The sequence below is a fragment of the Kryptolebias marmoratus genome, linkage group LG21, assembly GCF_001649575.2.
Source record: "Kryptolebias marmoratus isolate JLee-2015 linkage group LG21, ASM164957v2, whole genome shotgun sequence".
NCBI classification, from domain to species: domain Eukaryota; kingdom Metazoa; phylum Chordata; class Actinopteri; order Cyprinodontiformes; family Rivulidae; genus Kryptolebias; species Kryptolebias marmoratus.
Window position 1 is genome coordinate 18,302,578 of NC_051450.1, and position 24,085 is coordinate 18,326,662.

A 24,085-nucleotide genomic window follows, 5' to 3' on the forward strand; every position below is an offset into this window, starting at 1 on the left:
TTTAGAGGACAACTCAACTTGTATCTGAAGCTGTAGCCAACTAATTTCACTGTCGGGTAAGTTTCAGTCAAAGCCTATTAGGATCTCTACTGACTGACCGGCCAGCTATCCTAATCAGCTGAAAGAAAATGTTAGCTTCCCGCCACGAGTTGGCTCCAGGAAAACAGAAAGAAATTCGATTATTCGCAGGGAGGGAGATAACAAACCAACCCACAAATATGCATGTTGACTTGGAGCAACAATACTTCGAACTATCATGAGACAGAAGTTATTTTGGAGCTGCATGGACTCACAAGAAACTATTCTAGGAAATCTGTTTATCCTCTGGGAGTCCTTTGATTCACATGGTGTCTGCTGAGTTTTATTAAACTCTGTGACAGAAGAAAGCTTCATTTATGAGGCTGCAGTGACCCCTAGTGGTTATAAATTATTAAAACAAACGTACCCAAATTATTAGTATAAAAGCATTCTTTCTTTGGCTCTTTATGGGGGAAATTTGCATTATTGTAGCAGCAAAAAGATTAAAATAGATGGAAATCTAGTGGTTAATTTCTGAAGGTTTCATTGAAATTCATTCATGGCTCATGAGATATTTTGGCACAAACACACATTATTCTCCACCTTCGCCTTTTAGCAATGAGTGATAAAAATGTAAATAAATACAGAACCATATCTCTTAACTTGATTTATTCATACTGTTTAAGTTATATAAATAGTTCTTGAGCAAAAGATTTTAATATTCTGTGCAGCTGCTGTCAAAAATCCCACACTGAAACTCCACATTTTCATATGGCTGCTTTTCATTAAATATTAAAGTACAGAACAATATAAAAACACATCTTGAATATGCTTTTGTTGTAGTCATTGGATCAATGAGAAACGTGTGGAGGTGTGTGTGTCTGCATGTGATATAATGTAACAGGAGGAGGAAAGAAAAACACAAAGTGTCATTTTTTATCAGGTTTTCTGGTTATTTTTCTTATTTTTAATAAAGCCTGTTCAATAAACTGTAAAAGGAGGGTAGTTTTGAAGCTGTGAGTGAGCAAACAGCAGGAAGTCTGACCTATGAGGAGGCTGAGAGGAGGCGAGCAGGACGGGAAGGCGGCAAGAAGCTCCGGAACGCCGAGGCTTGGATCTCGAACGTACAGATTGTAGTCGGCGGCGCCCTGTTTGCTGCACAGCTCCTGCAGTCTCCTCCTCTGCGCTCCGTCTGCCGTGTGCTCCACCAGCGCTCGCAGAAAAGCCTTTAGAGACGCGGAAAACTCGTGTCAGATCACCCGAAGCTGTTCTGCACCTCCGTGAGCTGTCACAACTTTTCACAACAGCGAATGAAGATGTGTTTACTGACAGCAGAGACAAACCGCTACAACAATTTAGATAAGTTATTTAAATATATATAACACTAGAAACTGACCCTGACTACAGCTTAGTTACAGCTTTTTTAAACAAATAAAGCAGCTTCTGCCATTAAGTTTGGAAATACTACTGAGAGACACAAGCAAGCTTTTATTTCTAAAACTTTTATTTGATCAAAATCTATTAATGTGATCGACTAACGAGTTCAATTAGCTTGCTGCTGCTTATTTGTCCAATTCTTAGCTGTGTTGAGAACGAGAGGATTATAGAGATGACGGAGAAGTGCTAAAATATTCCTCCTTAGGAAATTACAGTCATTTCACTTCACTCTGTAACTGTGACTCAATCCGATATGGTAATCAGAACATCAAAATATTTGTCATGCCCCAGAGAGCTGAATATTCTCAGCGCTCATTAGAAATCTGTGAGAAACTAGCGGCGCACGCTTGGAGCGTCTACTGGAACAATTATCATCCTCCAGAACGTCCTGCCAGAGCAGAAACGTCACTGCTGCATCGATTAAAGATTAGCTCAATGAAAGACCGAGCATTCAAACATTAAACTTTATCTCTGTCGCTGTAAATCTGACTAAATGTAGCCATTTTTATGTTGGTTGAGATCAATTAGTGGCAGCCATCTTGAATTATATGGATTCCGAAAGGTATTTCGTTGTAGATGTACATCCAGTGAAAGTTAATTTATTGTTTCATGAGATATTTTCAATCCTCTGAGGTTTGTTTTTAGTTTGGAAGAGGGGGCGGGACTTAAAACCTGTACCGTTACGGCTTCGACTTCCTGGTTCTGGTCCGAGGTCCATCTGTATTTATAACCTTTGGCTGCTGCACATGTTTGGTCAGTGTGCTTGCTGAGATTTAAAGATTATTTATTGTTGACTAAATCAATAAAGTCGATGGATTATCTTGTTAGCCAGGAGATAACTGTTTGGTATGGAGTTCATGCAGGAAGGGGAAAACACTCATTTTGCACCTTATAACCTCGCTCAGGTCGAACAAAGCACTTAGCAGTTGGTCTTTTAACCAACTTACAGACACACATAATGCACTTATGACAGAGCTGAATAGGCGATGTGAGGTTCACGGTTTCAACTAAGGACATGTTGACATCTGGAGGAGCTGCTGACCTCCCAGCTGGAGGACGACCACTCTGTCTCTCTCTCTCTTTCTCTCTCTCTTCCCTGAACCACAACTGTGCCTAAATCTATTTCAAGGTTAATCAGATCTTTCACAACAATATTGTCTTAAAAGCAACCGGGTCGTTAAGATGCACCACTAAAATTTTAACATCTACGGATGCGACACACAGCGTTTAATTTCTTTGTTCTCCAAATAGTAAATGTTCCTAAAACTGTAAATGATTCAAATAATTCAGGGGTGGGATTTTTCAACAGTAAATACAGACTCAAGTTCAGAGATTCACAGTTTAACATTAGCCACTGTTACAGCAGTAATGCTGAAGAATGAGCTGAAACCCATGCAGACCACATCTCCACCTAAAGCTCAGACATTTTTATAGCTCAGGACTGCCACCATTTGACATTCTCACACATCAAATGTGACTTTAATTCTACACCGCCACAGGGGAGCAGAAAGGTGTAATGAATATTTCAGCCTGAGCCTTGGACTTGGTAAATCTACTCTTCCTTGTACTTATCAAACCAACCTCTGAACCCCTGTAAATCTTCTGAGCCCCGGCATTCGCACAGAATGTTAAAGGACCGGTGGGCTTCTTCGGCAAAGAAAATCAATGCCGAAACAGCAAACTTTAATTACGCACCCACATAAATAATGATGGATTCCTCGAGCTTTGATAAAACAAATAAAAAGCAGTGTCAGTCCGCTGAATGGGTGGGGAAAAAAAAAGATACTAAAAGTTCAAGGAGGATGTCTCATTAAAAACTATTCTGGCTTCTGTTTGGTACAGAGAAAGTCACTGTGGAGCTATGTTTAGACGTACTGTACCTTTTTAGGCACACTTCTGATCTCTAGGCACCATGTCAGCAGGAACAGCAGGGACACACTCTGAGGAATGTGTGATGGCAACTGGGCACCTTTACAAAAAGAGGAAAGAACATCTTAACAAGGCAGAAATGAGTTTTCTAAACAAGTGAGTTACTGTGAAAACACATTCAATGGCATGCAACGTGACCTTTAGTTTCTTCAGAATCAGAGCTTGCCTTTTTTCTTTGTGTCCTTTCTTAGAGTGATAAGAACATGATGGTTCTTTTGGTCCTGAAGGTCCAGCCTACGGAGCATGTTGTCCACCTCGTCGGCCCTGTTTGGGCAGAACACGTCGAAAGAATCCCCGGGCTGATAGGTCATCGTCGGATAAGCCTGGAGATGAAAGAGCAACATTAAAAGAAATCAATATGGGATTTAAACTTGTGGTTTCTTGTAGTCGTAAACAAACGTGGTGTTGCGAAGCTTACAGAGATGTCCAGTTCCAGCAGAAGAGCTGTCTTGACGGAGTCTCCTCTGCTCAGTTGAACTGCCTTGGATACAGGTACCTCAAACAAAGTCTCTCTGTTCAATGGTCCAACAGTCTGGGAAAAAAATAAAAAACATTTATGAGATTAGGAGTGAAGTACAGTTGAAATACTGGCTTTTTTTTATAGTTGCACCATTCATCACCTGTTCCACGGAGTCCACATCCTGAAATGTAACATCTAAGAAAGGAGGAGGCAGAGCGGGAACGTTAAGCGAGGACTCAGACAGCGGCGGCAGGGAGAACGTCAGTGAGGCTGCCAGTTCGGCGTCGTTACAGGTCTGTGTTTTCGGTGCGGCAACACTGCTGGGGCGCTGGGATGCCAGGCCAGCACCCCCAGAAGAAGAAGCCGGCCTGAGATCCCGAATGGCAGGAGGAGATGCATATTTAGAGTCTGTGCTTCGAGATGGGCTGACCGGATCACAGCTCTGCTGGTCAGTAAGGCTTAAAAGGTTTAGCTGGACGTCCGGTATTTCCGTGGCTGGATTTTCTGCATTCTCCTTCAAGTCAGGAGTCTTATCTGAAGCCATTTTAGATAAAGCCTCTGTGATGGCACTCCACAGTCCTTCTAGCCAAGGGTCAACAACCACCTCCAACCTGAAGCCACCAAGAAGACATAATAACAATCAGTGAAAGCAAAAGTTACGGGTTCTGTATAGGAATTTATAAAAGCTGGATGCCTTTACTTTGTTTCCCAACAGAACTTACCCTGAACCATCATCTGCATATCCTGTCGGGTAAAACTGTTTAGCTCCGAGCTCCCGAAGACGACGCTCGATTGTCTTCCCGCAGTTACAGAAATTTGCATAATTTGTGTCTCCTAAAGCTGAGGCAGACAGAAACAAACATGATTTGATGAAACCGTGTGAAGAGGTATGCATTATAATGATTTACTAAAAATGTGTTTAGCAAACGTAAGCTCCCAGACTGATGGAGAAACTACAGATATAGATTACCTCTCACCCCCCTGTATAAGAATTTACCTAAAAGTGCATAGCAAAGGTGTTTATAGTGGTCGGGGGGCAGGGCCTTCTTCTTGATGCGCTTCACAAATTGTAGAGTGTTGTCTGGTGGTTCCCCGTCTCCAGTAGTGGACACAATAAAGACCACTGGGGCACTCTCCTTCTCCAAGTTGTACTGGAACCAGTCATATGGTTAGTGACTCGTGCTTCTAAAATCCATGCAGGAACTCATTCAATCTATATCCACACAGGCTAGAATAGCTCTGTTACTTGTTGGGTAACTGCCCCGTACCTTCTCGTTCTGGTCCAAGCAGCTGAGATCAGCAGCCAGTCCGTGCTCCTCAGCCTCCTCAGCTATGCCCTCAGCTATGGACTGAGCTTGACCTTTCTGAGACCCGTACACCACCACAAACCGGGGCTTCGCTTCACAAGGCATGCTGGAAAAGCCGCAAGAACAATGTCATCCCTTAACACGACTTTAGTACAAATGTCACTGCGAAAACCAAGAGCGCTGCTAAGAGAATTGTTAAGTTATAACGAGTTATTGATGCAGTGTTCACGTTTAAACCCGCTGTTATAGTCATTTTTGTTTAATCAATCATACTGAGGGGTTTCCTTGTAAACTGATTACCTTCATACATAACACCAGGACTTTAAAATTACATCACTTATAAATTTTGTTTTAAAAAAAGAAGGATATTACTTATTTGCTTTTGTTTACCAACAATGCTACTTTATGAATGTGCTATTACTGGTTATTTATAGGTTTACAAGCATTTGTTTATTGCAACAATACAGTTAAATTATTATTTACATCTATCATATTTACAAAACAGAGGTTTCAATCCAAACTCTTGTGGCATCAAGAAGCAAAACACCATGTCAACATCAATGAGGGCGACTAATTTAACATTACTGCTGCTATTCTGTTACAAAGGTTAGATTCAGTCAGTCTATTTAGCTCCAGCTGTGTTTCATTAATAATTTTTAATCTTACCAACATACTTGGACAGATAAGAGACGGTCTGCTGCAAAAGAAACCCCCTCGTAGCACAGTGGAGAGTCAGCGCTCTGAACGCCACCATGCCAAGAGTACCCGGATGTTACGTCAAACTTTGACGCTGTGACATCAGTTACCATAACAGCGCACGTGGACACGAGCTAAAGTTTGAACAGAAAGCTAATAACAGTCAAGTCTCGCTGCTAACTTGACTCATTCCGTGCGAACGGACTATTGTGGTAATTATAATAAAATAAATAAATGAATACATGCTACGCAGTATAGAACTGGTGAAGAACTTCTACCTTTTAGAAAGCGTTACAAAAACTCACCTCGACTTTTATTTTCCAACGGGATTTATTTATTTTTTTACTGACGTCTCGCGAGATCAGCACTCCCGGACTGAGATTGAGCGAGATCGGAACGAACCAAGTGACAAAAAACATTTTTCAGTTATAGCCTTCAAAATGAGCTTTGTGATAAGGCTGCAATTGCTGTTAAGAAATAATTTCAAACAAAATGCTTATTCGATTGTGTGTATTGACTCTTTAGAAAAGGGTTCGCAAGCGTTCAATGGGACACGTCCGGCGGCATTTGGTTCCGCCCTCCCCGCCCGTGGAGCCTTCCAGAAGTAGCCGGCAGACCCGTGCGGCTTTGCTGTTCAGCCGCGTTTTAAATTACCATCAATAAAAGTCTCTATCAGCTCTAACTGCGTGTCCAGATACTTCAACATGTCCACTTTGGGCACATTGGCCTTTGATGAATATGGGAGGCCCTTCATCATCATTAAGGACCAGGACAAGAAGACACGGCTATCGGGCATTGATGCGCTGAAGGTACAATGGGCTAGCTAGCAAAACTGTGGCATCATGGCGTAGCACGTTGTCAGTTTGCTGTTATTCACTTCAGTATGTTATGGCGTTCATACGAAGGCATTGAAAGACATATTGAGCAAACGGTAATTGCATACGCAAAAGCAGCGGAATGGCATTAGCCATTTTTTTTAAAGCTAATCGTGCTAACACGGAGGCCCATGTGCTCCCGGTGCCAGTAGGTGTTGCTACTAGGGCTGTTCCCTAAATGGTCATGGCTGATGTACATCATCTCTACAGGGTGTCGCTGACGATCAGGTCTGAACAGTGAGGACAGACCAATAAATCATCTGCTGTTATTGTGTTTTACAGTCTCACATCATGGCAGCGAAGGCAGTGGCTTCAACGCTGAGGACATCTCTGGGACCAAATGGTGAGTTTTAACCAAACCAGTGTTGTCATTTGAATTGAGCCTACATTTGGATAATAAGTGCATCTTTAAGGTTACATTGGAAAATTTAACATATCACGTTGTATTCCCCATTTTATAACTAGGTCTTGACAAGATGATGGTCGACAGGGATGGAGAGGTAACTGTCACCAATGATGGAGCCACCATTCTCAGCATGATGGACGTGGACCATCAGATTGCCAAGCTTATGGTGGAGCTGTCAAAGTCCCAGGATGATGAGATCGGTGATGGAACCACTGGAGTTGTTGGTAATTTCTGCTTTTTAGCTGATGTAAACAATTATGGTATTTATACACAGAAACGTATCGCACTTTCAGGTCCCAAAAAGCTTTACTTAAATCACTACTGCCATGCTTGGCATTGCCAGATTTGTTGTGGCTCCTTCTGACATTTTCTTTGTTTACTTCTGCCTCCTCAGTGCTAGCTGGAGCACTGCTTGAGCAGGCCGAGCTGCTGCTGGACCGTGGCATCCACCCGATCAGGATCTCTGATGGTTATGACCAAGCTGCGCGCATAGCCATAGAGCAGCTGGACAAAATCGCAGAAACCTTTCCCTGTGATCCGAACAACACCGAACCACTCATTCAGACAGCTATGACGACTCTAGGATCCAAAGTGTAAGTCTCCACAGCTCTTCATATGTTGTTGATGCCACACTATTAACAAGAACTGTCAAATGTTGCTTTTCCCCACTTAAATGCATTCATGTGCACACATTTGACTTTCCTGGTCATATTTAACTTATAAGGAAAATCTCAAATGTTCACTAGTTAGATTTAATTATCTTTTATCTCTCTGGCTTTTAGAGGAACATTCTTAAAGGTCTTAAAATGCTGCTGTTTTCTAGTATCAACCGGTGCCACAGACAGATGGCAGAGATTGCAGTGAATGCCATCCTCACTGTGGCTGACATGGAAAGAAAGGATGTAGACTTTGAGCTCATCAAGGTGGAGGGCAAAGTGGGGGGAAAGCTGGAGGACACACAGCTCATCAAGGGAGTCATAGTTGACAAGGAGTTCAGCCACCCTCAGATGCCCAAGGTAGGAATAAAGACCATTCCCTATCAAGAAACTATGACTGTTTTATCAGTTTAAGGGTCGCTTAAACATGTTGAAATGTAAACGTCATATTCAAGTTTACCATAACTGGGCTAACCACTTCCATTTGTTTTTAATCAGGTTCTCAAAGATGTTAAAATTGCTATTCTGACCTGCCCGTTTGAGCCTCCTAAACCCAAGACCAAGCATAAGTTGGATGTGACCTCAATCGAGGACTACAAAGCCCTCCAGAAATATGAAAAAGAAAAGTTTGAGGAGATGATCCAGCAGGTGAGCACTCAGAGACTGTATCAACTACTGTTGTTTAGCATTTATGACCACGGTAACGCCGATAAGTGATCATGTTGGTTTATGTAGTTTTATAAGAAAGGAAAAAAACATTGTGTTTTAATCTCAGGTTAAAGGCACTGGCGCTAACTTGGCCATCTGCCAGTGGGGCTTTGATGACGAGGCAAACCACCTTCTGCTACAGAATGAGCTGCCTGCCATTCGCTGGGTCGGAGGGCCTGAGATTGAGGTACGAGATGTTTTAACACGTAGGATAGTTTAGCTTTTTTTCCCACTACTTTGAGTTCATTTCTTAATGTTGTACTGAAAACAGGTTGAAGTGGTTTGGTTTTTAACATTTAATGTTTTTATTTTCCTGCAGCTGATAGCTATAGCCACAGGAGGCCGCATCGTGCCGAGGTTCTGTGAGCTCACAACAGAGAAGCTCGGCACCGCTGGCTTGGTGAAGGAGATCTCGTTCGGCACAACCAAGGATCGCATGCTGGTTATCCAGGAGTGCAAAAACACCCGGGCTGTAACCATTTTCATCCGCGGGGGGAACAAAATGGCAAGCTTTCACAAACCTCTTGTCAAGCCGGTAATTTCTGTTTGCCGTGCTCCTGTTTAATCCATTCTTTGTCTTCGCCATCAGATCATCGAGGAGGCTAAGCGCGCTCTCCATGATGCCCTGTGTGTGATTCGCAACTTGGTCAAAGACAACCGAGTTGTGTATGGAGGCGGAGCTTCAGAGATCGCATGTGCCCTGGCTGTAAACCAGGCCGCAGATAAGGTGAGAGACCGTCGAACAACGCAGAACCTTTTTAATCGTTTTGGTTTTGATGAGTTAAGCGCTCAGATCCTAACCACTTCTGTTTTTGCCAGTGCCCGTCATTGGAGCAGTATGCCATGAGGTCGTTTGCCGACGCTCTGGAGGTCATCCCCATGGCGCTGGCTGAGAACAGCGGGCTGAACCCCATCCAGACTATGACGGAGGTCAGAGCCAGACACGTCAAAGACAACAACCCCTTCCTTGGCATCGACTGCCTACAAAACAACACCAACGGTAAGAAACCCGGACGTGCTGCAACGCTTTAAACGCAAAAGTGTCGACATAACTCAATCCAACAAATGGTTAACAGTCCTGCACAAAGAAAGGTGACGTATTAAGTGGCTTTGTTTGCTCCCGCGCAGACATGAAGCAGCAACATGTGATCGAGACCCTCATTGGCAAGAAACAGCAGATCCTGCTGGCTACTCAGGTGGTCAAAATGATCCTAAAGATAGATGACATCCGAAACCCGGGAGAGAGCGAGGACTGAAGAGCGGCAGCCCGGCTGCTCGACGCCTGAACACCTGAGCTGCTCTACAGGTCTTTGGCACTTCCTTTAGGTCCATGTCCAAACCGCACTGCAAAATGCTATTTATCATTTGATACAGAAATGTACGCGCTCTGTTGGTAACAAAGTCATCAATAAAATGTTGGTCTGTTGAAACTTCCGAAACTTTTACTTTTCCTGTATTTAATGCATCTGATCAGTTTTTGCTCCACATCAGATGTGTTAACACGCCAGCGAAGGTGGACTATTATGTTTTTACCCGTGTCTTGGTGTGGTTATCCAAAGTTTGACCAAAATAGGTGCAGCTCTTGTCATTTTTAAACACAGGGTCTTAGTTTAACACGCAGCAGCAGATGTGAATTCCTTCAAGGAGTGCTCGACCTTTAATGCTATAAATGTTAGGGTGTTTGAATAAAATTTGACTGGATCATTTATTGCACAGTTATGGTTTTTGAAAACGATTCTAGACTGAATCAGTCTTTTTCTAGACAAAAAAAAGTTAAGTACACGAGGTTGTTTAGTTAAAGCATTTTAATTAAATTCACTAAAACATACAATATCTAAAAGATAAGATATTTGGAAATAACTGGAATGTTTCAACCAAAGAAACCAAAAGTGAAATAACTTGTAGCTGCTGCTTCACATGTACTTGTTGAGCCAGCTGAGCATGTCGGTTCTGGCCTCCTGGATCTGGGGCTTGTCGGCGGGGTTGATGTCCTCCCTCTTCCGGTGGACGAAGCCGTGACTCTGTCCTGGAAATGTTTTCACCTGGAAGTCCACGGTGCACTTCTCCTTCAGGTTTGCTTCCAGGGCGCTGACCTAAAAAGGCCAAAAACATGAATGCATTTTGAGGCAACGCAGACGAGTTACCGTTTATCAAACTGAAAATGGCGGATTAACCTGGTCCAGAGGGATGACGTGATCATTCTCTGCGAAGATGAAGAGCGTCGGGCTCTTCAGCTCGTATCGGTCCTCTCTTTCACGGACTATTCCTGCAGAGAATCACATGAACTCCCATCAGAAAGCCCAAAACCCACCGGTTTGCTGCACGCTCGGCTGTTAAAATGGCGTACCGTAAACGGACACTCCGGCCTTGAGTTCTGGGTACTGCAGGGCCAGGTAGTGTGTGGCAACGCCTCCCCAGCAGAACCCCACCGTTCCGATGCATTTGGCCCCGCACTGCTGCTTCAGGAACTTCAGCACCGCGCCGACCTCTCTGAGGCGGAAATGTTTGTCAGAACCAAATCAGAAACTCATGGGAGGTTTAAACGCATCTAATTTTCAAAATAGGTCACTTTATTTACAAATATTTTACCCAGAAATACATTACGATTACTTTAAAGACATTCTTCTTGAACTTCCTCTATTTTTGTCATATGATACTTTTAGCTCTTATCTAGCCTTTTACAGCTTTTAGCTATGCTTGGCTACTTTTAGCTGGTCTTTTGCTCTTTTTAGTTATTAACTAGCCTTTTGCCACTTTTAACTTTCAGCTAACATTTTGCTGTTTTTATCTCACTGCTATCATTTTGCTACTTTTACATTTTAGCTAGCTTTATGCTACTTTAAGCTTTAATAACTCAGTTTCAGCTTCTTCAGCAAATTATTGCTGAGTCATTCAGCTCCCAGGATTGACTCACTGTCACAAAAAAGGCTGTTTTTTTCTAGTTACTTGTTAATATTTGTTGGTTTCTTGTCTTCAAGCCACTGTTGAAAGTTAGACCAGTCTTTAGTTGGACTCCACGCCTCCTTCCCCACAAAGAAGTCCGGGCAGACGGCCCTGCTCAGAGCAAAACGACACACAAACATAAATCATACACAGGTCCACGTTCTGGGTTTGTGTTTTTATAAAAGGCCAAACTTTACTCACGTGTATCCGTTGGCAGCCAGCATATCGGCCATGTATCGGGTGTTGGGAAGCTCCCATCCGAAGATGTCATGAATGACAACAACGGCCTTGTCGGACGCAGCGGAGGGTTTCGACACATAGGCTTTGATGTGCTCGATTTGGACCTCCTGGCCGAGCCCTCCATAGTCAGACCGATCGCCGATGTCACAGGGGCAAGGTTTGGCTTCGTTTGCCATCTGAAAACGCACAATTATTTCCACATTGTTGTCAATTTGTCATTTAAAGACTCTGAAATGTGAGAATTCGAGTGGTTTGAACGTCTGAAGGTAAAACTTGGTGTAATCTAATCTGTCTGATCGTGGCCACTCCTGGCGTCATTCGTCATATACTGCTCAGACCTCAGGGTGTGACCTCATGACAAATGACATCTTTTGTAAGGCGCTATGTGTGTGTGTCAACGTGGTGGACTGGACAAAATCCGCTAAATTGGAGTTATTAGGGTGAAAAGTGAATGACTTGCGCAACAGAATGACAATGCATTTTGCAAAAGTGGCACTGACATTTTTTGTACTCAGTTCTTTTTTTATGCATCATTAAATCATGGTGCACAATTTGATAAAAGCCACAATGTACAAATTTGTATAGAGATTAAACAAAAACAGTAAAACAGAATATAAGTGCTAATTTTTTGCACATTCAGTCTAATTTTTACACCTTTATCTGTGTGTCATATCATACATTTTTCTCCTTAAAGCACTCTGGATGGCAGAAACCTAAAAAGTTTAAGTTTAATCTTAAATGCACATTTCATTCATACTTTACGGTAAAAAGAAATGCTATATTTTGAGACTTGTGCCTCAGTATGTGTAACATTTGTGATTTTTTTTTTTTACTTGTTTAAAAATGTTAATAAAGTGCCTGATTTATTGCCATCTTTTCAAATAAAGCATCACCTTCACAGTCTGAGTAAAATGAAGATAAATCTGCAGAATTTCAAAGTTTAAGTCATTTCAGTGTTACGTAATAGAATGACAAAAGCAAAAGTAGCTGGAAAACTTGCAGCCAATTATTATAATTTTAACTAAAAGTAAAAAAATTAACCAAAACACTAACGAAAAATTGCAGTTTGAATAAATAAATCACATACGTACCGTAGCGTATCCCTCTTCTGCGGAAAGTCAGGAAAGATTTAGAAACTGAACAGAGAACACACTTGGTCACGTGACTGACGTCAACCAGCCAGGACGTTCCAGCTGGGACTTTCAAAATAAAAGCGACTTTAGTCACGTGATCACATTACTTTTTTTTTTTTGTTTTTTTATTTTTTTTGTGAAGAGCTATCATCATATAAAGGTGCATGGTATTTTTAATTTTCATTAAAAGTTGTTCGGACTGATCTGTTCTAGATCACATTTAATGATTCTCCGTTTAGTTTATATTCCTGAGCAATTTCCGGTTTGCAACTCCGTTCAAAAGATTACCTAAATTATGTTTTTACTTGTCATATTAAATAATGTTTGAGTTGTGTGCTAAATATGATTTAAAAAAACTATAATAGCCGGGCAATGACGAAAAGGCACCGCTGGGATTCGAACCCAGGATCTCCTGTTTACTAGACAGGCGCTTTAACCAACTAAGCCACGGCGCCACTGGTCAGCAAAACCAAATATATGTAAAATAAGATCACCTAAAAAAGTTAATCACGTTTGAGGTCAGGGTCAGGTTAGGATAAAAACGTAGATTAGCTGTTAAATATTGAAAGAAGCATAAAGCCACAAAGGTTTACATTTTGCATTTTTGCACATAAAAGTATCTAAAATTGGGAAAAATATGAACTGAAAGGTTTAGCATAGCAGTAGTAGTTGTAGTAGCATTACATCAGGACTTGTGATAGTTTAGACACATAAATAATAATATATATGTATTTATGTGTGCGTACAGAAAACTTTTTTTCATCTGTTTGGTTACTAACCGTTAAAGAAATCGCATGCTCGTCGCCATGGTTTCCCTGCCGTAAAACTGATCCGCTGCTGCAAATCAAATGTCATGTTGACAGACGAGTCTGCGCATGCGTCAGTCGGTTTAGCTGCTGGCCATTTACCGTTCAGGGTTAAAGCCGTCGCTTTAGCGACACGATCCTCCAGAAGTGCCGTTGTACATTAAAATATACCGCTAAAAAGGAGCATTTTGTGCATCGGCGAAGACGAGCTGGATGTTAAAGGACACAAGGGACGCTTCTGTGTTTAACCTGTCGGGAAACCATTTTGATTGCCAATGCTGCATAAGGATACATGTCGCTAGCTTAACTTTGCTAGCTTGACGAAATATCTGTGTCGTGGATGGGTTCGCTGTACACGGTTCTCCTAGAAGAGAAATTACCCGGTGTTTAGAGCCAGAAACATGGATACTGCCGAGGAAGGTAAGCATGGGGCGACTATTAAAGTTTATTAAAAACAGCGGAGGAGCTGAGTGCATGAAAAGGACCAGAATAGCATGTCAATACTACAAGTAATCAAACACACTTGCTTAATAAGAGTATCAAAGTGCAGTTTAAGGCTCTGCAGATAGATGTTTCCATATTATCTGGGTTTGTTATTCAGTTTCCCTTACATTTTATGGCAATTTTTTACTTCCTGCTCCTTAAGCTATTAGTTATATATCAAGTAGGTGTTGTTTATGTAACTATTTTAATAATAGGTAATGTAAAAAGTTTTCTGTTTCTTTAACAATGACCTTACAAAATGCAGGTTAAATAAACTCAGCTTATAAATTACCAGGAATAACAAGTGTAACAAGAACAACATTTTGAGGCAAACCTTTGTTAACTTGATTTGTATATAGATATATAAATATGTAGCCAGTGACATGTTTCATGTGTGTCTTTGTGTAATCAGCGGATATTTGTCGTGTGTGCCGCTCTGAGGGGACCCCAGACAAACCACTGTACCACCCGTGTGTGTGCACCGGCAGCATCAAGTTCATCCACCAGGAATGGTGAGTTGGTTGGCTCATGTTGTTGCCTCCAAAGACTGTTTCTCCTCCTGTGAGCCTCCTTGCTTCACAGCTTCGTGCTGTTTTACATCAGTTTTTGTACCTCGCTGGGCTGCGACTAGATGGCGAACGGCGTTCACGATGGAGTCTTCAGAATGTCTCGCGATTTCTGCGGGGCGCTCGGCTCTTTCTCTTTGTGCTTTTTTCTCTGGAAAAAGCCACGGAGCACGGGACGAGACAAATGTCCAGCGCTAAAAAGCCACGCTGATGAGAAAGAGGAATTAGTTTTTGAAAAACTCTTAATTTCAAAAGTGTACTCCAGTAGATTAAATCATAAACATGGAGGAGGCTCGTACACAAGAACTCTCTGCTCAGAACAATAATATTAATAATACCTCCAGGTATTACCTCAGACATCCATGACTTTTAGGAATGTTTCTCTGTGAGTGGTGTAATATTTGAAAGCAGTAACTTTAGCACGTGTTGAAGTCAAATTTTCCTCCTTACAGTTTGGTCCAGTGGCTGAAGCACAGCAGGAAGGAGTACTGCGAATTATGCAAGCACAGATTTGCTTTCACACCAAGTAGGTTCGCCCGCTCGCTTCGTCCCATGTTGCGGCCTTTCACAACGGATTTGAACGATTAACCCTCCTGTCTTTGTTCAGTTTACTCCCCAGATATGCCCTCCCGGCTGCCCATTCAGGACATCTGTGCTGGTCTGCTGACCAGCGTGGGCACGGCCATCCGCTACTGGTTCCACTACACGCTGGTTGCCTTCGCCTGGCTCGGCGTGGTTCCCCTCACCGCATGTAAGTAGGATCCACGGGCGTTTAGAACGGGACCCAATCAGTCCTGCTGGGGCTGACGCTCAAATGCTGCGCTGCTCCTTTGGCACAAGTTGGTCTGTTAAATTTGAGGGGTTTTTTTTAAAGTGAATTAAAACAGAGAAATCCACTCTATTGCCCTCAAAAGTCACCAGCTGGATTTTACAAAACAAATAGAAAGGTTTCCTATTGGGAAAAACACTGCAGTGATTGGTTTATTTTGAATAAGAATAAGTTTTAAATTGTTTAGTGCGTTATGAAAACACAAAAAGTTTTTGTTTTTTTTGAGATGCTTGCTTTTCTTTTACTGTAACCAGAAATCGCTTTGTTTGAAATTTGCATTTGCATGTAAAAATAAAACTTGAGCTCAGTGTGCGCAGGGCCTGAGGCAGAACAGCATCCAAACCGCCGTGCTGTGGAGTTTTGTTCCTAAAGCTCAGTAAAATAAACATATGGAAATGTAGAAGAATAAACAACTCTGTAACACATTGCCCTCGGTGTGGCCCTTTATCTTAAAGTGAACAATTAAATGAAAAAACTATCATTTTAGCTTCGAAGTGTTTATCCCATGGTGGTATTTTTGTCATCTAAGCTGTGAAAGTTTGAGTAAAGTTCAGTTTATTTGGATATGGAAGGATTTTTATTTCCCCTGTTCTTGAGCTCTTAATGCTTTAATAAATGAAGTGAAAGTGAAATTAATATTGTCCAACACCAACTTGTGCTCTTCCACAGGTCGCATCTACAAGTGTCTTTTTACGGGCTCCGTGAGCTCTCTTCTGACGCTGCCGTTGGACATGCTCTCCACGTAAGCCGAGCCCACGTTCTCCAGATTTGATGCGAGCGTCTCGGTCTGATCGTCTTGTCTCCCTTCTGCTCCTGCAGAGACAACCTCCTCGCGGACTGTCTCCAGGGCTGCTTTGTGGTCACGTGCACGCTGTGCGCGTTCATCAGTCTGGTGTGGCTCAGGGAGCAGATCGTCCATGGCGGCGCCCCTCAGTGGTTGGAGCAGCAGCAGCCGCCGGCTCCCAACGTCGCGGGGCAAGCCAATGAGGTGCGCAGCCCGGCTGGGAACGTTTGTTTGCTAATTCCACGCAGACGGGTTGACGTGTCCTCTCACTCAGGCGCAAGCTGCGGGTCAGGGAGCGGCAGACGAGCCTCCCGCGGCCCAGCCGGCGCCCGCTGAGCCCCCTGCTCAGAACGAGGCCGAGCCTGAACCCCCCGATGCCCCGCCAGACCAGGCGGATGACCCGGCGCTGGAGGAGGAAGGAGCAGCCGCCGAGGATGCGGACCCCAACAATGGAGCACAAGGTTGCCATCTTTTCTTTTTTTTCTTATTATTTATTTTAATATTTCAGCCCCATTTTCCCTTTGCCATAAGAATGTCAACCTGCACGGCTGGAAACCTCATTCGTCAAGGATGATCCCTATTGATTTCAAGGTCAAGGTCACAGATGACCCCTTTGTGACAACCTTATCTGTGTTCCAACTCTGGACTCATGTATTCAGCTGTGGGTTGTCTTTGTAAACAGCTCATGTCGGGCTGGCAATGTTCCCAGAATCTTTAAAAAATAATTCAGCATTTACTTCGACTTTAAAAGCTTATTTCTGGTTCGAAGAGTTTGATTTAAAAACGTGTTTGTTTCAGACGTTTGTTGGCGTTTAAATCTGGTTCGACAGTCGAGTCTCAGGTTTGGGACGGGTTCAGGTGTAGTAATCTGTCTTGGTTTTTCACGTTTCTTTGTTGCGGCAGACGACATGAACTGGAACGCGCTGGAGTGGGACAGAGCAGCCGAGGAGCTCACCTGGGAGAGGGTAACACTTCCTGGCTTTTCTGCATCTTTTTTTTTTTTTTGTGGCGATTTGTCCCACAATTAAACAAGCGTTGTTTCAATTTCCTGCGTAGATGCTCGGCCTGGACGGCTCTCTGGTATTTTTGGTAAGTCTTTTTTCAAGCTTTATTCCTTTTTTTTTCCTCGTTAAAGATGGTTTAATGAGCGTTTTTAACAGCTGAGTGATGTAAAACCTGACTTACAGGAGCACGTGTTTTGGGTGGTGTCTCTGAACACGCTCTTCATTCTGGTCTTCGGTGAGTAGATTCAAACGAGTTATAGATTTTAAACTCTTATCCATTTGTTATTTCTTCACATTTTTATTTATTTCCCCCCGTCTCTGTCAGCCTTTTGTCCTTACCACATCGGGCACTTCTCAGTTGTCGGCCTTGGCTTCGAGGAATACGTAAGACAACATTTCCATCCCCTCAGCTTTAATGTATTCGGTGATTTATTCGTTTTTAAACACTGATTATAACTTCAGGTCCAAGCGTCTCACTTTGAGGGCCTCATCACTACAATCGTGGGCTACATACTGCTGGCCATGACGCTCATCCTGTGTCACGTATCCTTCTGTCTAATTCATCCTAAACGTGGAAACGTCAGCAGATACGCCCCGCTCTAACTGTTCTTTCTCGGGCCGTATTGATCCTTAATCGCTGTCTCAGGGGCTCGCCGCTCTGGTCAGGTTCCAGCGCTCCCGCCGTCTCCTCGGAGTCTGCTACATCGTTGTCAAGGTAATGTCCCCGGACGCATTTCTGCTCGGTGCGATTGTCCACGCTGTGTGTAGCACAAACACCAAATTATCTGCGATCACGAACAGAACTGGCCATCAGTGAACCCCTGAAGGTCTGCCGTGATGTCTGGCTCCAGGTTGTCCTTTGCAGCGTTTTCAAGTCCTGCAGGTCGTGATGTGAAGCCTCCTCACATCCGACTTATTTGTTCAGCGCTTCCCTCAGAAGCTCAGTCGGATTGGTTTCGCCTCGTAGCTCTTACTGCGTTCCTCAGACTGATCTTTAGGCTCAGTTGTGATGCTGCTAGGAAGTCACTCAGCGGCACACCCATGGCATCACTGCACCTTCAGGCGTTAGTTTTTTATCCACAGCGTGTCCGGCTGTCATGTATTCTCAGAGAAACTGACCCACATGGACGTGGCTGTCAACAGGAAGTAACAGAAAGCAGAAACGATCCGACTGAGCTCCCTGCTGGCGCCACTTTAAGGTCCCACTTCTCGTCCCGTTGAGCTCAGGCTGTCAGAAGCTCCATGTAGCTTTTTAGTTCAACAAACAGCCGCTGCGGGACGAGGAACGTCCCACAAGAGCTGCAGATGTGGAGACGCTCCGACACATCTGGCTGTCATCACCAACAGACGAGTCCTCATCCTGTTTTTCCTTCAAACACATCAGATTAAAACATTTACTTCCTGCCCGGTGTCACTGTAATCAATGTTTTTATTTTATCTTAATGTTAGGACAAACGGTTGAACACTGACGGGTTTGCAGCTGATTCCCGGCATTGTTACCATTTATAATATTTTATACTCTGTATGAATTCTGAAATATCCTGAAAACAAGATGGGTTTACTTGTTTTTTAAGCTTTTATTTAAGCTCCTCTTTCATTGCAGGTCTCCTTACTGGTTGTTGTGGAGATCGGTGTTTTTCCACTGATCTGTGGCTGGTGGCTCGACATCTGCTCTTTAGTAAGAATCTTAATTTAATTCAATTTATTCTCTGATTTTCACTACTCCTTTAATAAATAACTGCGTTTCTCCTGTTTAGGAGTCTTGGTTCGCGTCTAAGTTTGTCATAAAGTTGTAAAAATTGAATTATTTAGGAGCAAAATCTTGATTTTTTTGTTTTTTGAAATGGGGGTTTTTACCCTCGGCTTCTCCTCCCCGGTGTAGCTCTTTGTGCCTTTCTGTATATTTTGAGCCAAATACAGTGGTGCTGCAACAACCCGAGGTTATTGTTGTTTAAAAAGCCCACCTGTGTTTTTCCCCCCCCCCCTCACGTGAGCGTGGCTCTGTAACAATCCCGCTTGATGAATGGCCGCACAGCAGAGGGACAAAAGCGTATCCTGCCGCTCGCGAAGCTTAAATATTCCTAAGCATGCAGAAAGAGCAAGAACTGACTGGTTTGTGGGGCTGAAGTGTGACGAGGTTCCATGTTTATGTGACGTGATGGCTACTCTGTCCTGTGTGTAGTATTTTAATCTCTACTAAGACCGTTTTCACGCAGCTTGAGATGCTTTAAGTGAATTTTGTGAGTTATTGGAAACAAGTTTGAATTAGTTACTTGTTATAATCTAAAAAACTAACATCATAAGAATTTTGTGGTTCTTATTTGATTGATTTTTTCATAAAACATTGCTTGTTGCATTTCTGTAAACTATGAGTTATCAGTTCTTTTATGAGCAAAAACACTGAAAATGTACAGATTGGTTAATCCTGAAGCTTTTATCAAAGCAAATCATTCCTGTATGAGTTCATAACGTGCAAATATTGTTTACAGCAAGTAAGCTTTTATCGTTTTATCTCTGACACTGAATCCAATCTGATCTGACAGAAGTCCTGTTTTTAATTTGTCTCACAGGAAATGTTTGACGCCTCACTGAAGGACAGAGAGCTGAGTTTTAAATCGGCTCCTGGGACCACCATGTTCCTGCACTGGCTCGTGGGAATGGTTTACGTCTTCTACTTCGCCTCTTTCATCCTCCTACTAAGAGAGGTAAGAGTAAAAGTAAAACGGTGGTATTTCAGGAACGTATGACTCGGTTTTGAGTTGAACTAATGTAAAAAGCGTCGCCTCCCTCAGGTGCTGAGGCCCGGAGTGTTGTGGTTTTTGCGAAACCTGAACGACCCGGACTTCAACCCGGTGCAGGAGATGATCCATCTGCCCATCTACAGGCACCTGCGGCGGTTCATCCTGTCCGTGGTCGTCTTCGGGTCGATCGTGCTGCTCATGCTGTGGCTGCCCATCCGGCTGATCAAAGTACTGCTTCCCACATTCCTCCCGTACAACGTGATGCTCTACAGGTGAGCAGGAAACGCCGTTTAAACGAACTGTTGAATCTGCTGTTTCTGTGTGACTCGTTGGGAAAAATAACAGAATGCTTTAGGAATTTAACATGAAAGGGAAAAGTTGTTGAAAGCGTTGAAAGGAAAGAAATCCTCTTCCTGTGTTTTCCTCGCAGCGACGCTCCGGTCAGCGAGCTGTCCCTGGAGCTGTTATTACTGCAGGTTGTCCTTCCTGCTCTTCTGGAACAAGGACACACTCGTCAGTGGCTCAAAGGCCTGGTCAGAGCCTGGACAGTCAGCGCTGGCTACTTACTGTAAGTCAGACCTGGAGGAGCCGAAAACGCTCCGATGTTTACGTCCCGATCCTAATAACTCCTCGTCTTCGTTGGCAGAGACCTCCATTCCTACCTGCTCGGTGAGCAGGAAGACAACGAAGCCAACCAGGCTGCAAACAACAACAACAACAACCCTCCCCAGGGTCACCATAACAACAACAACAACCCCGCCCCAGCTGTTGGGGAGGGGCTGCACGCCGCACATCAGGCCATCCTGCAGCAGGGGGGGCCGGTGGGTTTCCAGCCGTACCACCGACCCCTCCGCTTCCCGTTCAGGGTGAGGCAGCCGCCCTTAACGGGCTCCGTTAGACTTTCTACAGCAGGCTTTTTACTCGATTGTGATTATAACTGAAGAAATAAAATAATCTTCTTGAAAAATTATAGCGACTGTAAATTATTAGCTTATGAGGCTTTTTTTTTAATCTTATTTTTACACCTGTGGTGCAGACCAGAGAGGTTTTAATGATATTTGCAGAAGCAAATGTCCTCAAATTCTGCATCAGACTTGTGGACTTTTCCACACTTTCCCCTGGATGGGAGAGGAAATCTGTTACAGTAAAGATCTGAACCAAATTATCCAGACTTTAAAAATCCAATATTTCCAGGGTTCATGTGTTCAAACGGCTTATTTCAAACACGTTTCTGTCATTTTTCTAGTAAAACGTAAAGAAACGAGGGCTGATAAGACTTGCAGAGATTGAAGTTTTTACTCATTGGGTGTTTTTTCTGTTTTCCCCAGATTGTCCTGCTGATAATATTCATGTGCATCACTCTGCTGTTGGCCAGCCTGGTGTGTTTAACCCTGCCAGGTAAGGTTCGCTCGTTGTCCCTCATCCAAACCACACGGCTGCCTGTCTGCTCTGATCCCTCCGCCATCAGCATTTCTAAGTTGGTGTTTGTTTCCAGTTTTCACGGGTCGGTGGCTGATGTCCTTCTGGACGGGAAGCTCCAAAATCCACGAGCTGTACACGGCGGCGTGTGGCCTCTACGTCTGCTGGCTGTCGGTGCGCGGCGTCACCGTCCTGCTGGCGTGGATGCCCCAGGGACGCACCGTAATCATGCGCAAAGTGCAGGAATGGTCCCTCATGGTAAGCAGCGGCGCGTTGTGCCCGGCGGCGACGATTTCCACGATCTAAAGCTGATTCAGAGCCAATGTGAATCAGCTGACTTGGCTTTAGTTCCTTCTGTTTTTCACCATTAAAGCTCCAGCTGCAGCAAATATTTGAGACAAAGTAAAAAAAAATTTAAAAAACCCACTTCTGTCAGGAACTAGTGACTGAATTATGGAGACCAACCAGACCAGATAAAATGCTGGTAGTTGGAGTATAAATGCTGACCAATTCACTGCATGGAGCAATGTTCATAACATCATTAGAAACTGAAGTTTCTCGTTTAAAACCGTGTTTATTACCTATACTGGTCATAAAAAAGGTGCTGGTTTGCAGGAATACAGGTAGAAAATCTGTGATCTGTGATGATAAACTATGAACTGCAGTCAGTTTAAAGATACGAGATGGTGATTCAAACATTTACAATAAAAGATATTTAAAATGTCTCTTCATCCTTGCTTGTCTAGATCCTGAAGACCCTCGTTGTGGCTCTGCTGGTTGCTGGAGTCATCCCGCTGCTGCTGGGCCTGCTCTTCGAACTCGTCATCGTGGCTCCGCTCCGGGTGCCCTTGGACCAGACACCTCTGTTCTACCCCTGGCAGGTAGGCGCACCCGCTCCGAGGCGTTCCGCCGCACGTTTCTCGGCGATGCCGCAGCACCAAACCGACGCTCAAACTGTTGATCTCGTCCGCAGGACTGGGCTCTCGGGGTGCTGCACGCCAAAATCATTGCCGCCATCACTCTGATGGGACCTCAGTGGTGGCTGAAGGCTGTCATTGAGCAGGTGGGTGGTTTTTTTGTTTTTTTTTTCTCAGCGATGATGCCGTAGGGATTTCAGGAGCGCATCAAACTGAACCGATGATTGGATTTGATTTGAACCCGTTTTATCTCCTGTCCTGAGATCGGCAGCTTTAAACTTTCTCCTCAGGTTTATGCAAACGGGATTCGCAACATCGACCTTCAGTTTATCATCGGGAGACTGGCGGCGCCGGTGATCTCCGTCCTGCTGTTGTCCCTGTGTATGCCGTACGTCATCGCTGCTGGGGTGGTGCCCGCTGTAGGTCAGTGCCCCCAAATACACAAAGGGCTTAAATGACTGCATCTAACGTCAGTCAAGTTAATCTTGTTTTCCTTCCATCGCCAGCTGAGGTCAGGACGCCTAAACTGTAACATAAAGTGAATAAAGGTGCTCTGTGTTTGCAGGCGTCACCCCTGAGATGGAGATCCTGATGCAGAGGAGGATCTACCCCTTCCTCCTGATGGTGGTGTCGCTCATCGGCATCTTGTCTTTCCAGATCCGGCAGTTCAAACGCCTTTATGAACACATCAAGAACGACAAGTAGGACTAAGCGTCACTTTTGTCCAGCAGTGTAAAAAAAACAAGTAACTGAGCGATAATCAGAGTTTCCCGTCATGTGTGTCCACGCAGGTACTTGGTCGGCCAAAGACTCGTCAACTACGAGCGGAAGTCTGGCAGAGCGAGCTCGGTCCCCGCCTCCAACCCCATCGTGGAGTGACATTTTAATGTCCGCCCTGTGCCACGTTTTTGCTTTTGTTTTGTTTTTACACCTTGTGTATACCGACTACATTCCCCACCCAGTTGTTTGATTTCAACGCAGTCCTCCCCCAGGATTCCTCTTAAATCTTATAACAGATTTGATGGATCGTCTTCGATTTTCCTTTCATGCCCACGGAAGATGGGATGGGAAAATGTATTACAGTCCTGATCGCGGGACAACTGAGATCTATTTCAGCCGAATAGTGTAGGCAGGAGAGTTACAGGTTTGATTTAAAGTCCATCGTTTGTGTTGTCATTCATGCCTTGCTTTAAGTGCTGTCTGATTAATTGTACATGTGTAAATACGTTGAAAGCAGACTTTGTCTTATGAAAATGGACAATTGTGGATTATTGACCATTGTACATCTTAAAACTATGTATAATTTATTAAATCAGAATGACAGTTTATCTTTTCTGCTGCGTTTTGTTCTTGACGGAACGTACATCTGCAGACATGAGGTTTAAAGTCATTATGAAATAGAAAAGTCTTAATTATGACATTTGAAACTAGAATTATAAAAACCACAATGATCATATATGACCAATAATGTCATCTCATAATAAAGACTGCAGCTTATAAATATGACCTTAAATCTCATAAAAGAACCTTAAATTCTCAGGATTGTCTCAATAAATATCACTTTAAATCTCATGACTTTACAGGTGCTGGTCATAAAATTAGAATATCATGAAAAAGTAGATTGATTTCAGTAATTCCATTTAAAAAGTGAAACTTGTATATTATATTCATACATTACATACAAACTCATATATTTCAAATGTTTATTTCGTTTAATTTTGATGATTA

The 24,085-nt window shown here is 43.4% G+C and overlaps 4 protein-coding genes and 1 non-coding gene across 7 annotated transcripts in view; 2 read left to right on the forward strand and 3 right to left on the reverse strand.

The window, feature by feature from the left end:
* mtrr (5-methyltetrahydrofolate-homocysteine methyltransferase reductase) overlaps window positions 1–6,271 on the reverse strand; it is a 28,099-nt gene extending 21,828 nt beyond the window's left edge. Inside the window, exons 1-9 of one of the 3 annotated variants that reach the window (XM_037973078.1) lie at window positions 6,153–6,271; window positions 5,113–5,257; window positions 4,842–4,995; window positions 4,567–4,684; window positions 4,005–4,455; window positions 3,803–3,916; window positions 3,551–3,707; window positions 3,336–3,424; window positions 1,064–1,244 (exon numbers count right to left, since the gene is read on the reverse strand). In XM_037973078.1, the coding sequence (XP_037829006.1) occupies window positions 1,064–1,244; window positions 3,336–3,424; window positions 3,551–3,707; window positions 3,803–3,916; window positions 4,005–4,455; window positions 4,567–4,684; window positions 4,842–4,995; window positions 5,113–5,256 (1,408 nt within the window). In that variant the 5' untranslated portion in view covers window position 5,257; window positions 6,153–6,271. Of the gene's footprint in view, window positions 1–1,063; window positions 1,245–3,335; window positions 3,425–3,550; window positions 3,708–3,802; window positions 3,917–4,004; window positions 4,456–4,566; window positions 4,685–4,841; window positions 4,996–5,112; window positions 5,258–5,817; window positions 6,083–6,152 lie in introns of those variants that run through there. The other 2 variants (XM_017428426.3, XM_037973077.1) reach the window with 2 other exon arrangements.
* Window positions 6,272–6,424: 153 nt separating this feature from the next.
* Window positions 6,425–9,931, forward strand: cct5 (chaperonin containing TCP1, subunit 5 (epsilon)). Its single transcript, XM_017428429.3, has 11 exons — window positions 6,425–6,656; window positions 7,005–7,065; window positions 7,188–7,352; window positions 7,523–7,721; window positions 7,952–8,144; window positions 8,283–8,432; window positions 8,560–8,679; window positions 8,812–8,997; window positions 9,082–9,219; window positions 9,312–9,492; window positions 9,621–9,931. The coding sequence occupies exons 1-11, from the start codon at window positions 6,552–6,554 to the stop codon at window positions 9,746–9,748; spliced, it is 1,626 nt and encodes a 541-aa protein (XP_017283918.1). The 5' UTR covers window positions 6,425–6,551; the 3' UTR covers window positions 9,749–9,931.
* Window positions 9,932–10,279: 348 nt separating this feature from the next.
* cmbl (carboxymethylenebutenolidase homolog (Pseudomonas)) lies at window positions 10,280–12,892 on the reverse strand. The gene is made up of 6 exons (XM_017428400.3): window positions 12,767–12,892; window positions 11,637–11,851; window positions 11,439–11,546; window positions 10,840–10,982; window positions 10,667–10,758; window positions 10,280–10,585 (listed from the first exon to the last, which is right to left on the reverse strand). The coding sequence occupies exons 2-6, from the start codon at window positions 11,849–11,851 to the stop codon at window positions 10,406–10,408; spliced, it is 738 nt and encodes a 245-aa protein (XP_017283889.1). The 5' UTR covers window positions 12,767–12,892; the 3' UTR covers window positions 10,280–10,405.
* A 297-nt stretch (window positions 12,893–13,189) lies between these two features.
* trnat-agu lies at window positions 13,190–13,263 on the reverse strand. The gene has a single exon. It is a non-coding gene; the product is annotated as a tRNA-Thr (tRNA).
* A 417-nt stretch (window positions 13,264–13,680) lies between these two features.
* Window positions 13,681–23,685, forward strand: marchf6 (E3 ubiquitin-protein ligase MARCHF6). The gene is made up of 25 exons (XM_017428383.3): window positions 13,681–14,034; window positions 14,510–14,609; window positions 15,116–15,189; window positions 15,271–15,414; window positions 16,162–16,234; window positions 16,312–16,480; window positions 16,551–16,737; window positions 17,180–17,241; window positions 17,333–17,365; window positions 17,464–17,515; window positions 17,606–17,664; window positions 17,743–17,823; window positions 17,927–17,995; window positions 18,884–18,958; window positions 19,851–19,985; window positions 20,073–20,293; window positions 20,452–20,589; window positions 20,668–20,887; window positions 21,350–21,419; window positions 21,517–21,698; window positions 22,187–22,321; window positions 22,414–22,503; window positions 22,648–22,780; window positions 22,923–23,058; window positions 23,149–23,685. Exons 1-25 carry the CDS (start codon window positions 14,016–14,018, stop codon window positions 23,234–23,236), a joined length of 2,745 nt encoding a protein of 914 aa, XP_017283872.1. The 5' UTR covers window positions 13,681–14,015; the 3' UTR covers window positions 23,237–23,685.
* Window positions 23,686–24,085: the final 400 nt, after the last annotated feature.